General features: G+C 50.3%; 1 protein-coding gene across 3 annotated transcripts; it reads left to right on the top strand.

Annotated features, from left to right (window-relative positions):
- Nucleotides 1-1,673: 1,673 nt before the first annotated feature.
- On the top strand, nucleotides 1,674-15,258 carry LIG3 (DNA ligase 3). Of its 3 annotated transcripts, none has more exons than XM_039562724.1 (20): nucleotides 1,674-1,721; nucleotides 1,940-2,502; nucleotides 2,992-3,108; nucleotides 3,972-4,169; nucleotides 4,565-4,716; nucleotides 5,612-5,778; nucleotides 6,407-6,484; nucleotides 6,584-6,752; nucleotides 7,357-7,512; nucleotides 7,914-8,045; nucleotides 8,827-8,906; nucleotides 9,302-9,389; nucleotides 10,267-10,344; nucleotides 10,595-10,718; nucleotides 11,043-11,185; nucleotides 11,938-12,012; nucleotides 12,594-12,740; nucleotides 13,724-13,898; nucleotides 14,514-14,605; nucleotides 14,727-15,258. In XM_039562724.1, the coding sequence occupies exons 2-20, from the start codon at nucleotides 1,959-1,961 to the stop codon at nucleotides 14,958-14,960; spliced, it is 2,949 nt and encodes a 982-aa protein (XP_039418658.1). In that variant the 5' UTR covers nucleotides 1,674-1,721; nucleotides 1,940-1,958; the 3' UTR covers nucleotides 14,961-15,258. The 3 variants fall into 3 exon arrangements, with proteins under 3 accessions (XP_039418658.1, XP_039418657.1, XP_039418659.1); XM_039562723.1 differs by having other exon boundaries at nucleotides 14,724-15,258; XM_039562725.1 differs by having other exon boundaries at nucleotides 1,679-1,721; nucleotides 2,075-2,502; nucleotides 14,724-15,258.
- The last annotated feature ends 149 nt before the right edge of the window (nucleotides 15,259-15,407 follow it).

Below are 15,407 nucleotides of genomic sequence, written 5' to 3'. Positions count from 1 at the left end.
ACTTCCATCCTGAGGTCATGGATTGAATGCATTGTCTGAGAGCAAATATTGCAATGTAAAATATTGCAAATGAATGCAGACTGTCTGTTCACAGCCAGATCCCAGTGATCAGAAATGCCTGTGTCAGACTTCATCCCAGTTTTGTGCCTGGGCATAGTTGTTACACTCAATCACAGCTCCAGATAGTGTGGGTTTTTTGATGTGCTGGGAAGAAGAGGAAGACTGCCTGTAGCTTGCTTTGCAACCAGCTGGAGGCCAGCAGAAAGACAGATATGTGGCTGGTGAAGCAAATTCTGTACCTTATGTCTCATACACTGCCTTTGAGGTACAGCAAAGCAGGTCAGAGACTTGGCCATGTCAACCTACACAGCATCCTTTCCATGAATGAAGGCAGGAATCCTGTGGTGGCGTGTACTGCATCCATTCCAGCCTCCTCAGCAGCCTCCTGGCACAGCACAACAGCACTTCCATCAGAGAAACAGGGGAGGCTGCCACCAGCAGAGAGCCAACAGCTGGACTGCAGCTGTGTGCTCACCTGTACTGGGATGAAGGGCTGTTCTCAGGGGCCTGGGGGGATACAGCAGCACCTCAGGCCCACACAAACACAGCGTGGGGGGCTCGGAGGGACAATTTCAGGATGTCATAGGGCAGCACTTCAGGCCTCTGCAGGTACTGAGGGCCCAGTGACACGGCAGCACATCAAACCTGCACCAACATGGCACAGCACTATTGAAGGGGCAACTTCATGAGGCTGGGCATTGGGCAATGGCTCAGAGCTGCACAAACACGGCATAGAAGTCTTGGAGGGACCATTTCTATGGCCAGTTGATCCAACAGCACCTCAAAGCTGTGCTAACACAGCACAGCACTCTTGGGGAGCCAGTGTGGTGCAGCCAGGGGTAGGGCATCCCCTCAGACCTGCCTCGACTTGATGTAGTGCTCTGAAAAAGCAAACTGGGAGGTCAGGAATACATCATTGCCTCAAGGCGGGACACACAGGATACAGTGCTCCAGTGGAGTCACTCATGTGGTGCGGACCAGCCCTCACCTCGGGGCATGGACCTGGCACCGCCTCAGGGCCCAGACTCGACATCACCTCAGGGCACAAAGCCAGTACCGCCCCAGAGCGTGCAGCCTCTATTGCCCCAGGTGCGGTGCCGGTGCCGCCTGGGGGCACGATCACTCCATTGCCTCAGAGCACAGAGCCGGTACTGCCCCAGGGCGTGCAGCCGGTGCTGCCTCAGGGCGGGGACCCAGTGCCACCTCAGGGGCACGGACCCCTGCACCGCCCTCAGGCGCTGTCCCGGCGCCGCTCAGGGCACGGACCCTGCACCGCCTCAGTCGGATCCCGGTGCCGCCTCAGGGCACGGACCCTGCACCGCCTCAGGCGCTGTCCGGTGCCCCGGGGCACGGACCCTGCACCGCCTCAGGCGCTTGTCCCGGTGCCGCCTCAGCCGCGCCCGAGGCGGGAAACGGCTCCCGGCGCGTGCTGGGGGCGGGGCGAGACGGGCGAGGGGGCGTGGCCTGGCTTTGCCCCGCCCCTGGCGCTGTTCGGGGCGGAAGGGGCGGGGCCTGGCGCGGCGCGCGCGCGCGCGTGGCCCTACGGAGGCCGGGGTGGGCGCGCTCGTGTCCCGGCGCGGCGGCCGCGGCCTGAGGGGCTGGGGGGGGGCCCTGGGGTCCGGACGGAGCGGGGGCGGGATGGCGGCACCGTGAGGAGCTCGGTGGAGCGGCGGGGGGGCGGCCTGGGGCATGCGGCGGCGATGGGAGCCGGTGGTTGGCCCGGGACGGGCAGGCGGGAAAGCGGCCTCGGGCGGGAGAGGGCCTGGGAGCGAGGAGGGCGCCGTGAGGTGTTGGGGTGTGGGGCAGGGGAGCGCGGGCCGGGCCGGGGGTGAGGGTTGGGACCGCTGAGGGTGCTCAGTGTCTCCTCTGTCGCTCGCAGCACCCGCAGCGCAGGCTGGATGCCCACGGGCGGCAGGGCACTGTCACACGCTGCCCGCGCTCTCGGCAGGGGCACAGCGCTGTTCTGCCCTCGCCCACAGCTCTCCTTGCCCAGACCCTTCTCTTGCTGTGTCAGAGTCAAGCCCGGCCACTGGTGCCAGCTGCTGTTCCAGCCTGTCTCCCTGCCAGCCACAGACCAGCGCGGCGCTGCCGGAGCGTTTCGTCTCTCCCTGCTTTTGGGCGCACGGCCGCGCTCAGCCCGCACAGCTGCGGAGGACATGGCAGAGCAGAGGTACTGTGTGGACTATGCCAAGCGAGGCACCGCGGGCTGCAAGAAGTGCAAGGAGAAGATCGTGAAGGGGATGGTGCGCATTGGGAAAATTGTCCCCAATCCTTTCACGGAGTCCGGGGGGGACATGAAGGAGTGGTACCATGTCAAGTGCATGTTTGAGAAGCTGGACAAGGCCCGGGCCACCACCAAGAAAATCGAAGACATCACAGACTTGGAGGGGTGGGAAGAGCTGCAGGATGAGGAGAAAGAAACAATCAACAAGTACATATCAGGTGAGGCACGAGGCAGTGCCTGGGTCGCTTTTCTCCTTGCTTTCAAGTTATGCCACAGGTTGTCACCCAGCTGTGTCTTTGCCGTGAAATCCTCATGGATTAATTTGTATGCCTTAGGGACAAAGTGTGTGGTGCTGCTGCAATCCCTGTCTCAGCCATGTAGGAAAGGGAAGAAATGGTCACTTTTACAGTGGTACTCCTCAATTCATTTGTCACAACTGATTGTGGGCAAGGCCTAGGTGATTTAATTCAACAGCAAATAAAACCCATGAGGAAGCATCAGTTATTTTCCATTTTCACCTTTTTCTGTGATCTTTAAAAAAAATTACATGTTTTTTTAACTTCTGTTATCTAAAAAAAACCATCAACATTTTTTTTCTCCTTCAATTCTCATTTCTGTTAAGGCTTCTTACTCTCTAGCATACATAATATGTTGAGGGACGTATGAGATTATTCCTGACTGCCTCTTTGAACCTTTCTGCTTTCCAGAAGCCAATTCCAAGACTGGAGGTACCCCGAAGAAAAAGGTGATAGTGCAGGCAAAGCTCACTGCCACAGGACAGCTGACCACAAAAGATCCACCAAAGAAATTCTCTGGATTCACTGGTAAGAATCAAGAAACTGGTTCTGGGAAATCAGTTTCTTCTAATCTCAGCATCAGAGGTTGCCTCAGATCAGCAGGTTTTTTTCTGTAGGTGATTTAGTCTTAGTTTTTTTAAATTCTGGTTTGCCAGAAGGTGTCAATGCCTGCTTAGGCTGTCAGTCTTGAAAGATGTTGGAGTTTCCAATATTCCCAAGGAAACAAAGGTTCTGCCATTCCCCTCATTGTCAGACTGACTCCATCTGCCTGCATCCATTGGCTCATTCCAGTCAAACTGAAGGCATAGCCTAAAGTTATCCCATCTGAAGCTCAAAATCCAGGAAAAACTGGTGAGGGATTCTCAGTTAGGGTGTTCATGGAAGGGAAAACTTGTCTTGAGGAGCAGCTGCCAGCAGGACAGTCCCTGTGTGAGCTCTGACTGACCTGACACCCACCTGGAGCTCCAAACTGCCCAGAGCCACAACACAGCCAAAGGCATCACCTCCTGTAGGGGATTGGTGTTAGGAGAGAAAAGGGGATTGGGACATATTCCCCCATTTTAGAAATTACCTTAGGCAAACATCTTGCTGTGAAGGGCAAAAACCTGTGAAGTAGAAAAAAATGAACAAATAAATAAAACAGAGGCATCTGGAAGGAGAAATTCCTTTACACTATGGTTTAATCATATTTTTCTGGTAGAATTAAGAGCCAGAAAATTCTGGTGTAACGTGAAGGGTAAAAATAGTTTGAAGGTTTTTATAAAAGTCATCAATTTTAGCTCTGAAGCTTTGCCAGCACGCTGGGATTGTTCCCAGCTTGCCAGGCAGAGGCAACTTCAACATTTGCTCCTTATTGTTAAAAAAAGCAACTTGTGATGTGTTTGATGCAGCCAAGCCAAAGAATTCAGAAGATGCCCCTGCAAACTCTGCCCACAAGTCCAGCCTGTCTGCATCCAAGTGTGATCCCAAGCACAAGGACTGCCTGCTGCGGGAATTCCGGAAGCTCTGTGCCATGGTGGCCGAAAAGCCAAGCTACAATGTGAAAACACAGATCATCCAGGACTTCCTCAGGAAGGGATCTGCAGGAGGTATGGCTCCTGCTTGGCATTCTCAGCCCTCTCACAATCAGCCTCAAAGTCTGAGTTCAAAAGGAAAGGTGAAATTAAAATCTGATTGTTGTGTGGTCCCAGCCTTGTGCTGTGGTGATTTCTGAACTGTGGAGATAATCTTTGAGAAGAGAACTCCTCTTTAAATAGCAAATTCAGACAAAAATGTCTCACTCGTGTTGTAGGTGCCAAATTTAGTGCTGGGATCAGATTTAGAGGCAAATTGTGGGTATTTCCCCTAAGAACTCCTTTCATGTGGAGCAAACAGAAGCCCCGGCTGTGGGTTTTATCCCAGGGTTATTCAAATGGGCACAAACCAGAGCCAGGACATGAAAATAAATCATCAGAGTCATAATGTGACTTTTTTTTTTTCCCAGATGGTTTTCATGGTGATGTATACCTGACCATTAAGCTGCTGTTACCAGGTGTCATTAAAATAGTTTACAACTTGAATGATAAGCAGATTGTAAAGCTGTTCAGTAGGATTTTTAACTGCAACCAGGAAGAAATGGTCCGGGACCTGGAGCAGGTGAGTGCAGACAGCAGCTCTCTTAATTCCTGCTGTTCAGCCCTTTGCTTATGGGAATTCTGTAATGGTTTGGGTTTTTTTTACTCCTTAGCTTGACTGTTAGAATGGGAGCTGGTGATGTATTTTGGTTTTCCTTGGCTTTAGCAGTTTTTGTAGCATTTTCTGCCATCTGGAACCTGTAGAAAATCATGCTTGACCAGAAAGCAGGATAAGAATCCACCTGCAAAGCTTTAGAAAGCAAGACTAAAATTATCTAGGCAAGGTGGGCTGCATCTGTTTGTCTAAACTCCTTTGTCTGGTACATTCCTACAGAACTGATTTATGTGACTCCTTTTGTACCATCACATATCAAAACCTGGGATTCAATTAACAGACCTGTCACTGGCAGCTGCAGTTGGTTGATACAATTAAGTTGGTACAGTTGCAAATGCTCAGCTGTGCACTGAGTCCCTGTGCACAGGAGTTGGTGATTGACTGTGCACCCTCTGATTCACTGCAAGGTGCAGAAAAGGGGTGAATTAGATAGTAAAGGTAATTCTTTCATCTCTGTTCATTGCCTTGCTATGTAGTGCCTTCTAGTGACATCACTAGCCTGTCCCACATCCTTGGATTTACAAGTGGATTCATCCTGAGGAAATAAAGGGTCTGTGCTGCTGCAGCAGTGAAAAATAGAGCCATGAAATGATGCTGGTACTCTTAATTACCTTTTTTGGCAAATGAAACAGCTGAGCAGCTTTATGTGTCGTGGCAGCTTCCTTGAGTGTTTGATTTCTTTGCACAATCCCAGCATCAGTCCTGTCCTTTATCCTCACTGCAACCATGCTGAATCCCCAGTGGCACCCCCATTCTCTGGCCATGCCTCTCATCCACACCCTGGTTTTGTTTTTGGAGACAGGGAGATGTTTCCGAGACCATACGGATCTTCTTCGAGCAGAGCAAGACTTGTCCTCCAGCAGCCAAGAGCCTCCTGACCATCCAGGAGGTCGATGAATTCCTAATCCAGCTGTCCAAGCTCACCAAGGAGGATGACCAGCAGACTGTCCTGCAGCAGATCAGTCGCAGGTGAGGGCAGGAATCTGCCTCTGAAGGTTTGCCCAAACACTGGGAGTGGTTCTCTGCAAGCTGGAGTAGGTGAAAACTTGATTATGAGCCACCGAGACTGATTAATTAGCATCTGTAAGCTGCTGTTAGTGGTGTGATTGAGACACCCTTGACAGCAATGGAGAATATTTATGGCTCTTGTTCATGCCAGAGAACTTCATCCCTGCCTGTCAGGACTCTTCAGTCAGTACCAAACAAGTGATTTGCAGAAATACACTGATGGTGTTTAGCTGTTAATTAAGTTGTTGTTCTTAAATATGTTGGGGAAAGCCTTCAAGACTTTTAGACAAAAATTCTTGCTCTGAGGCTGAGGATTTTACTATTAGCTACTCTTGATGTGTTAATTAAGTAAATTTTGGAAGGTACATCAACACCGAGGCAGAACTAATGTTGGCATAAAGATGCTGGAAAGCCTTTTGGATATCCCCTTGTGCCTCTGAGGTGTCACTAGTAACGTGTGTTCTCAGTTTTGTTTAAACCCTCCACACAGGGAGGGCCTTTTTTTAAAGAGACCTGGATCAGTTCCTTCTTTTCAGCTGGAAAGCTGTTCAGTTCAATGTCTACCATTGCTGAATCTTCTCTTCTTCAGGTGTACGGGCAACGACCTGAAATGCATCATCAGGCTAATTAAGCATGACTTGAAAATGAATGCTGGAGCAAAGCACGTGTAAGTGCTTTAATAAACCCAGAAAAGCTCATTTCCTGAGGCAGCAGCAGCAGCAGGCCTGGGGCTGATCAATGTTCCCCCCTCCCCAATGGGTTGCAGGTTGGATGCTCTGGATCCCAACGCCTACGAGGCGTTCAAGGCCTCGCGGAACCTGCAGGACGTGGTGGAGCGGGTGCTGCACAACCAGCAGGAGGCCGAGAAGGCGCCGGGGCTGAAGAGGACCCTGAGCGTGCAGGCCTCGCTCATGACCCCGGTGCAGCCCATGCTGGTAGGTTGGGGCCCCTCCTGCCAGGCAGGCAGGGAGCAGAGAGCCCCAGCTGGAAGGGTCAGTGCTTGTTCAGCACGGGCTGACTGTGCAGGGCTCAGTGTTGTTTAATGCCAGTTCAGAAAGCATCTCCTTCCACGAGGCCAAGTATTCAGTATGCTCAGTACTTGCACCTTCAGTGCCACTGCCAAGCTAAAACCTTGCCTTGCTTTCAGTCTTGCTCTCAGTCTTTTATATTTGTTTGCTGTCATTGCAGAAGTTGATCCTTTCTCTGGAAGTAGCGTTAAGCTTTCCAGTGGATTAGAGATTCAAATAAGTCAGGCTTTTTGTGTGAACAAAGCAGAGTTAAATATTTACTTCTGGGCTGAGCACACTCCTACAAAAGGCACAGTGCATTTTAAAGCATTTGGAGGGGATAAGCACTGAAAAGCTGTAATTATCTGGGCATATGCAGATGATGCTAAGTGAGCGAGTAATTAAGGAAAACTTGGACTTGCTAACAGAGATTAGCTGCACAAGGGAATTCATTGTAGCTCGTTCATGAACTTAGGGAGGAGTAGCTTTATTTCCCATGTGTCACCTGGGTTCTGGATCCTCTGTCCCCAAGGCTGAGGCCTGCAAGTCCATCGAGTACGCCATGAAGAAGTGTCCCAACGGGATGTACGCCGAGATCAAGTACGACGGCGAGCGCGTGCAGGTGCACAAGAACGGAGATCACTTCAGCTACTTCAGCAGGAGCCTCAAACCTGTGCTCCCCCACAAAGTAAGCACCTGGGCACTGCCTCATCCCTTGTGCCAGCTCACCCACTGCATTCCCAATAGTTCCTTCTCTTGGAGACTTACTTGTAATTTATGGAGATGTGTAGGATCTGGAAAAGCAACACTTAACATTGTGATCATTTAATTTTGATGCACATTAAGAGCTTGGAACCAAATTTCATCTGTCTTCTGTAGAGTCCTCTTTGTGCACTGCATTTTGGGAGCCTTGGTGCCAGCTGGATGCCTTGGTTCTGTTTATTAAAGCCTCATTTTTCTATTTGTAGACTGCTGTGGGTACCAGAGCAGTGCAGATGTGCCACATGTGCCTCAGATACTTGTGGAGAAAACACCTGCATTGAGTGAATCCCTCTCTTCAGCCAGTTATTTTTCTTTTCTTTTCCCAAGGTAGCCCATTTTAAGGACTTCATCCCCCAGGCTTTCCCTGGTGGGCAAAGTATGATCCTGGATTCAGAAGTTCTCCTAATTGACAATAAAACTGGCAAGCCACTTCCTTTTGGGACTCTTGGTGTGCACAAGGTAAAAAAAAAAATTAAAAATGCTTTGTTGTGTTTGAAGGCTGTTACTCTGCTGATTTAAACACATTCTGTTAATTATCACAGCGTCATTTCAGAGCTCTGGTGCTTGTTAGAGCATCTGGGGGGAAAAAAAAGATCCCTGAGAAGGCTGATATTGAAAAGCTATTGCTCTAATACAGTAGATTGGATATTAACCTGACCACTGGCAGCACATTAACAAAACTTCATCTCACAATATTAATACTAAAATACTAATTTTAAACTAAGGTCATAATAATACTAAAAAATCTTTGGAAAATCTTGCAGTTCTGTCATTGTTTCTCATGGCTTGAGCAATGTATGGCAGCCTGGGAGACCACAGGGATGCAGTGATTATTCCATATAAGAGTCCTTGTGTCTAGACTGAATGGGGGTGAGGAAGAGGACAGGAAAATGAAAATTGAACTATAACTGCTTAAGTTAAAAGTAGCCATTAATCTGCTGTCTCTAGAAATGTGTTGGGTTTTTTGCAGCAGTAGTGACAGATGTTGCATTGCCCAAAGTCATTAATATTTTTAGCATTATTTCCCATTCCTAGGAAATGAACATTTTTTATCTTCTTAGCTTGTGCTTTGTCACATTCAATGTAAATCTTAATTCTCAGAATACTTGTAGAAGAGGCCTAAGCTTATCATACCTAAAACATTATAGAGAGAAAAATCCATCCTTTTGTTTTTATTACTTTTCTAAAATTGTTTGCTGTGCCTGCAGAATTCTCTGGGTTGATGTTCATTGTGTTTCAGAAAGCTGCTTTCCAAGATGCCAACGTTTGCCTGTTTGTGTTTGACTGCATCTACTTCAATGACGTCAGCCTGATGGACAGGTGTGTCTGGCAGGGGAGAGTGGCTGGGCTGGTTTCCCAGGATAAACTGGCTGGAAAACTCCACCAGTGCAGAGAGACCAGTTCACCTGGGCTGTCAGACTGGCCACTCACTGTAAAATCAGGGCTGCCTGGGAGGGATCTTGCCGTGCCAAGGAGTTTTACTGTGGAGCTCCTCTTGCTCTCCCAGATATTGGGATTAGCTGCATCTCAGCTGCTCATGTCCCCTAAACACACAATTAACGTGGAATTTCTGTTCTGTCACTTCCTGGAGGAAAGTAAGAACGAGTTGTCCTCTCTGGAACTCTGGGATGAATCATTGAATGACTTAAAGAGCTTTTTCTCAGTGTTGCTGTTGGGATTGTTGCTTGTCCCTCACTGTCCATGCCCTGCTCTAGGCCCCTGTGTGAACGGCGCAAGTTCCTCCACGACAACATGGTGGAAATCCCCAACCGGATCCTGTTCTCGGAGATGAAACACGTCACAGTGAGTCCAGGGTGCCCTTACAACCCTAACCCTGCTCCTTCACCACTTGGCTTTTTTTTAATGATTTAAGTCTGCAAATTCACCCTGGAAAAATGGTTCTGCTTCTGCTCTGTGTGCAAGACTTCCTGAGCCAGTTCTGTATTCCCATCTTGTGCTGGCTCCAACCCCTTCAGCATAATCTTAACTTGCATACCTCAAGTTTTTTGGCTTGTTAATGATTTTCCAGCCATTGTCGCTCTGACACTGTTAGGAGGAGCTAAAGCCTGTTGTCACTCAGTCTGTGCAGTGCAGAGCTGTGACTGCAGCGTGGTTGAAGGGAGCCAGACTGCTGCCGCTTCCCAAACTGGCAGCTTCAAGTGCCACACAGCCTGAGACACCCTGGCTGCTAAAAGCTGCCTTTAGGCAGTAGCATGCTGCGCTTTTCCTTTGCTTATGCACAAGCCTGATGTCCCATTATTTTTCCCCATTGCTACTGATTTCTGTAGCACTTTGGCTTTGGTGGAGAATGCTTGGAAATTCTGGGCAGAAGAAGGTTCATAGGTCCCAAGGCAGTTGGATAGAGAAGGAAGCTGGTGCTGCTGGCTGAGAAAATCTGATCTGGGACATACTGGGACACAGTCAGTGGGGCAGCCACATCTCTGGGGGGTACTTTTTAACTAGACAAACCTTTTCTTCTGGGGACATGTTCCCAGCTTGGTCACTGAATGTGCAGCAAAGAGGACGTGTACAGGATCCTCTTAGGAGAACTGTTGTGAAACTACCTGTTCATCTCTCTGCAGTTGCTTTGGGTTTAGTGCACCACTGCTCCAAACAAAAAGCCTGCAGACCTCAGCCCTTTTTACAGTCCTGAGCTAACCATGATCCGTCTCCTTTCCAGAAAGCTTCAGACCTGGCAGACATGATCACCCGAGTCATCCGGGAGGGGCTGGAAGGGCTGGTGCTGAAAGATGTCAAGGCAAGTTCACATTCACTCTTTACTGGTGTAAGCTGGGAATTGGGGAATGACAGCAGAACCAGCTCTGAGACAGAATCACACCCTAAGCATTCTTGAAACATCTCTGGGTTCCTCTCAATGCTGCCATCCAGTCTAAGCTGCTCCTCCTCCTGTGCTCAGGAGCTGCTGAGCTGGGTAAAGGCCAGGGCTGTGTGAGGTGCTGCTGCCACCAGGGGGATCTCTCTGAGGGGTTCTGCCTTGCTTTGCACAGGGTAGTTATGAACCAGGGAAACGCCACTGGCTGAAGGTGAAGAAGGATTATCTCAATGAGGGGGCAATGGCTGACACAGCTGACCTGGTGGTGCTGGGGGCTTTCTATGGACAAGGCAGTAAAGGTAGGTCTGGAGTTGGCTTAAGGCAGAGATCTGTTTGTTCAGGGAACTCCCAAGGTATTCCTGTTGCAGGCCTCCAGAAGGAGAGTGGCTGGAGCAGGGATTGCCTGCTGCAGCCCATCACGTGCTGGGCTGTGGGTTTGCTGTGGGCAGTTGGCACAGCAGAGCTGGAGGTGTTGGGCTGGGCTGTTGCACAGTGCAGAGGCTCTGTTCAGCTTTGAGTGGAGCTGATGCTCCACACCAGCCCAGGCCCCTTTGGCTCCCAAAGATGGAAAAGGGTTTTGGCTTGTCCTGTAGAAGGTGTGAGCCCCTGCTGTCCCTGTGCAGGTGGGATGATGTCCATCTTCCTCATGGGCTGCTACGACCCCAAGAGCGAGAAGTGGTGCACTGTGACCAAGTGCTCCGGTGGCCACGATGACGCCACCCTGGCACGTCTGCAGACAGAGCTGGACATGGTGAAGATCAGCAAGGTGAGAGGGGAGAGCCAAGGGCTGAGCTGCCCTTGAGGTGCTGCTTCACTGCAGGGTGGAAGTGCCCTGCCAGGAATGAATCAGAGTTAAAGCACATCAACCACTTCCCACAAGTGAGGTGTGAGTGCAGCCAGCTCCTGCATGAGGCACTGCCTGGGATCTGTACCCAGACACTGAGTGGGAAGCCAGGCACCATCTGTTTCCTGCTAGGGCAAAGTTTCTTTGGGAAGATAGCAATTTTTTATCTGGGTTTTTGGGCACATTGTGATTGGCGAAGGCAGTCACTAGATGGGGCTGTGGGAGGGAAGTGGTCAGTCAGACTCTGGTCTGGTGGCTCCATAACCTGGGGTTGGAGTTAAGATTTCTGTAAATTGCTTACCTTGCTTTTCAAGACTGGACAAATAAACAAAGAGCTGAATTTTAAAATTACCTTGACATCCTGAAGGCCATTTGCATCAAAGTTGTAGAAGCTTAAAAAAAAATCTGTAGTTTTACATGAATCACAATTGGAGCAACTGTTCTTGTTTCAGCCACAGAATGACAGGAAGTGAGGGCTGTTTCAGGTAATATTTGTGATTTTCTAGATGAGAGAAACTGCTGCAGATCAGTGCAAGTTTCATCCATGCAAAGGCAATGTAATACTTCTATGCTGATCTACTTCTAGGTTGTGTTTCAACAGCTTTTTTTGTAGAATTAGGTTTATATATGATGATAAGTGTCAAAAATTTTAATTTTGTGCTTTGAATTAATAGGATCCTAGTAAAATTCCAAGGTGGCTAAAAATTAACAAAATCTACTACCCAGACTTCATTGTCCCAGATCCAAAGGTGAGTGCTGTCATAATCATTTAGCATTTCCCAGCCCTTACTCTGGAATCTTCTATAAATCCTTTAGGACAACTTAGAAGTTGTCTCTGTTACAAAATTAATCTTCATACTTGGAACGGGAAATTAAGCACAAGTTTTTATCTCTCAATCTTGCAGGTGCATTTGAGGCTAAGAGCTTCATGAAGAAATCACACCTGCAGCAGTTTTGGGAAATATTCTTGTGCATTAAATCCCTTCCAGAAGTGAGCTTACTTTAAATTTGAGATATATGAGAAATCCGACTTCAAACGGTTGAAGCACAACTGCAACCCAAAAGTTGCTGTTGTTGTAGGGAATGTGTCAGTATGGTCTGTGCCATGTATCCTGAAACAGGAGGTGTTACTTAGAAATTGGCATTTTGTGTTAGTGAAGGATCTCTGGCTTAGTGAAAAATGAGCTTTTTCTAATGAAGGTGACCAGGAAGGGCAGTTTGTGTATGTGGAACCGTGCTGGGGTGGGGTGTGAGCGGGGCTGAGACACTTTGGAGCTGCCTCCTGAGAGAGCAGGGGAATGTGACGTGGCTTCCTCCCTGCTGTGTTTAGAAAGCCCCCGTGTGGGAGATCACCGGGGCCGAGTTCTCCAAGGCCGAGGCTCACACTGCGGACGGGATCTCCATCCGCTTCCCGCGCTGCACCCGCATCCGCGACGACAAGGACTGGCAGACAGCCACCAACCTGCAGCAGCTCAAGGTGGGTCAGCACAGGGCCCCACAGCAGCTCAGGGTGGGTCAGCACAGGGCCCCACAGCAGCTCAGGGTGGGTCAGCACAGGGCCCCACAGCACAGGGAGAGCTGGTTCTGGCTCCAGTCTGTGCTTCAGAGACAAATCACACAGCAGGGCATGCAGTGAAGGCACCTGCTGGCTGCTGCCTGCGATGGCACCTTCCATTCTCCCTTCATGCCAGGCTCGGGCTGGGTTGTTCTGCTGTGGAGGCCTCTCAGGTCCCTTGAGCTGTTGTGGTGTTGTGCCCTGTGAGGAAAGTCTGTGCTGGAAATTGGTTCTGTCAGCTCTTGTGCCAGGGTGAGGAATTGCCTTCCTCAGAGTGACCTTTATTCCCTCCATGGTCACTCGGTTTCCTGTCAGTTGCTGAGTTTGGGAGAGGCATTTGGGACGTGCCTGTGGGTGTCCTGGGGCACAGGGGCCAAGTGGCACCAGCCAGGCCCCCTGGGCTGCAGCCACCCCTTCACCCTCCTGTGCTGAGGGAAGGGGCCCAGTGCCAGCCCCAGCAGTGGGGGACAGCTCTGTGCTCAGAGGATTTGCTGCAGTTTGGGGCTGGCAGCAGCTGCCAGGGCTGCTTGTGCCATGGAAAGCAGGAGTGACGCAGCCCCCTGGGGCCTGTCGGGATCCCTGTGGGGAGGAGAGAGGAACAAACCCCTCTGCAGATGGGCTCTGAGCACTGGGCACTGCTCACTCTTCAGGCTCTGGTGAATGGGGCTGTCTTGCTCTGTGGCAGATGATGTGGATGTGGCTTTTGTTCCTCCCTGTGTGGCTTCCCTTAATGCCAGACAGAAGGGTGGAATGCTGGGGCAGAGCTGACAGGAAAATGACTGCAGAGGTGCAGGAAGAAAAAGCATCTGAGCAAACACTTCAGGGGGGAAAAATCCAGAGCAGTCTCTGCATCCCAGTTTGTGTCCAGTGTCACACATGATCAGTGCTCTCTTTCTGCTGGGCAGGAGCTGTACCAGCTCTCCAAGGAGAAGGCTGATTTCAGTGTGGTGGCTGGAGAGGAAGATGAGTCCACAGCTGGCAGCAGTGGAGAGAATGATGAGAATTCCAGGTCTTCCACACCTCACAGCAGTATTAAGAGTCCCCCAAGCAAGTCCCCTGCAAAAGCCCAGAAGGCAGAAGGTAAGATGGTGCTTTCAGGAGAGGAGCCTGGGCCTGTGTCCTCTGGGTCCTTGCCTTCTGTCAGAGGCTTGATGATCCCACCTTGCACATGAATCTCAGGGATCTTGGGCAAAGCTGTTCAGATCCTTGGCTTGGCCCAGTATGAATTGAGTAGCACAGCTCTGAGATGTCCAGGGATTGGGAAAAGATGGATGGCAACAGCTCTAATGATGCTGTTCAGGTTGGTGTTCGCTGCTCCCACTCCTGCAGGTCACAGCCCTTTGCTTTGACAGTGTTGGCCATGAGTGTTTGATTTTATTTGGGTGGAATTCATGTGTATAAAGGGACACGTGGCTGGAGGTGGTTTCCAGGTGAATTGAGCTGGAACATGAAGCAGATTGCTGAGCAGTTTCACACAGGACAGAAGGGTGACAGCAGAGGGCAGGTGGCAGCAGCAGCCTGGGAATGGGGGCAGGAGGCTGCCCCTCACCATTTCCAGTAGAAAAAATGTAATTCATGAATTTTCCTGAAAGAGGGGAGGAAACTTTCCCCTTCTACTCTTTACTCTCCCCCCACATTAAAACACAACCAAGTATCTGGACAGAGCACACACATGAGCCAAGTTTTTGTTTTTAGAGAGCAGAGGAGTCATTGGATCCCCTCAGAAAGCCGAGGAGAAACGAGGGGAGAAGAGAAAAGCATCGGAGATGGAGGACAACGGAAAAAAGGTACAGCCAGCTGGCAGGCTCCCACGGCGGGGTGGGAGGACGCTGGGGCAGTTGTTGTCTGTCCAGCTCCATTCCAAGCAATGTTTTGCCCAAGCTCTGCTTCTCCTTCCCCCCTCAGCAGCCGCTGCTGGACATTTTCACGGGGGTGAAGCTGTACCTGGCCCCCTCCGTGAAGGACTTCGCCAGAATCCGCCGCTACTTCATCGCCTACGACGGGGACCTGGTGCCGGAGTTCGACACGGCCTCAGCCACCCACGTGCTTGGGGACATTGATGCCAATCCCGGCGCCCAGCGGGTGACTGCCAGGTGGATCTGGGAATGCATCCGCAAGCGCAGGCTGCTGGCCCCGTGCTAGCAGAGGGGGCAGTGCTGGCACAGGAACAGCTGGGAATAAATAGGGAGGTGGAAGGAAAGGGGAGATTCCTTCTGGCAGATGTGGATAGACAGGAAATGCCCTCAGAGGTAGCTACAGAGATCCGGAGCAACCCTATGGAATGAATTTTAAAAACTCTGAAGAAATGTCACTGCTGAATCCCCTTTTCCTGCCCATTCTGTAGACCATTGCCCTTATCCAGGTGCTGGTTTAGTCTCCTTGGGTTTTTAAAGTTTGGGTATTTTTATAGATAAAGAAATAAAACTGAAGCAGCTTCTCCTTTGCTGTCAGGACTTATTTTCCACAGGTTCTTCTCTTCCTGTTCAGGAAAACAGACCATCAGCTCCATGGGACTCTTGGCTGTGGTGCCAAGGTCATTTGAGTTGTCAGGTAATTTTTTCCCCCTCCAACCTCTTCTGCACCCCCCCA

The sequence above is a fragment of the Corvus cornix genome, chromosome 19, assembly GCF_000738735.6.
Source record: "Corvus cornix cornix isolate S_Up_H32 chromosome 19, ASM73873v5, whole genome shotgun sequence".
NCBI lineage: Eukaryota > Metazoa > Chordata > Aves > Passeriformes > Corvidae > Corvus > Corvus cornix.
Note: the sequence above shows the minus strand (reverse complement) of the source record. Positions and strands in the feature narration are given on the sequence as shown.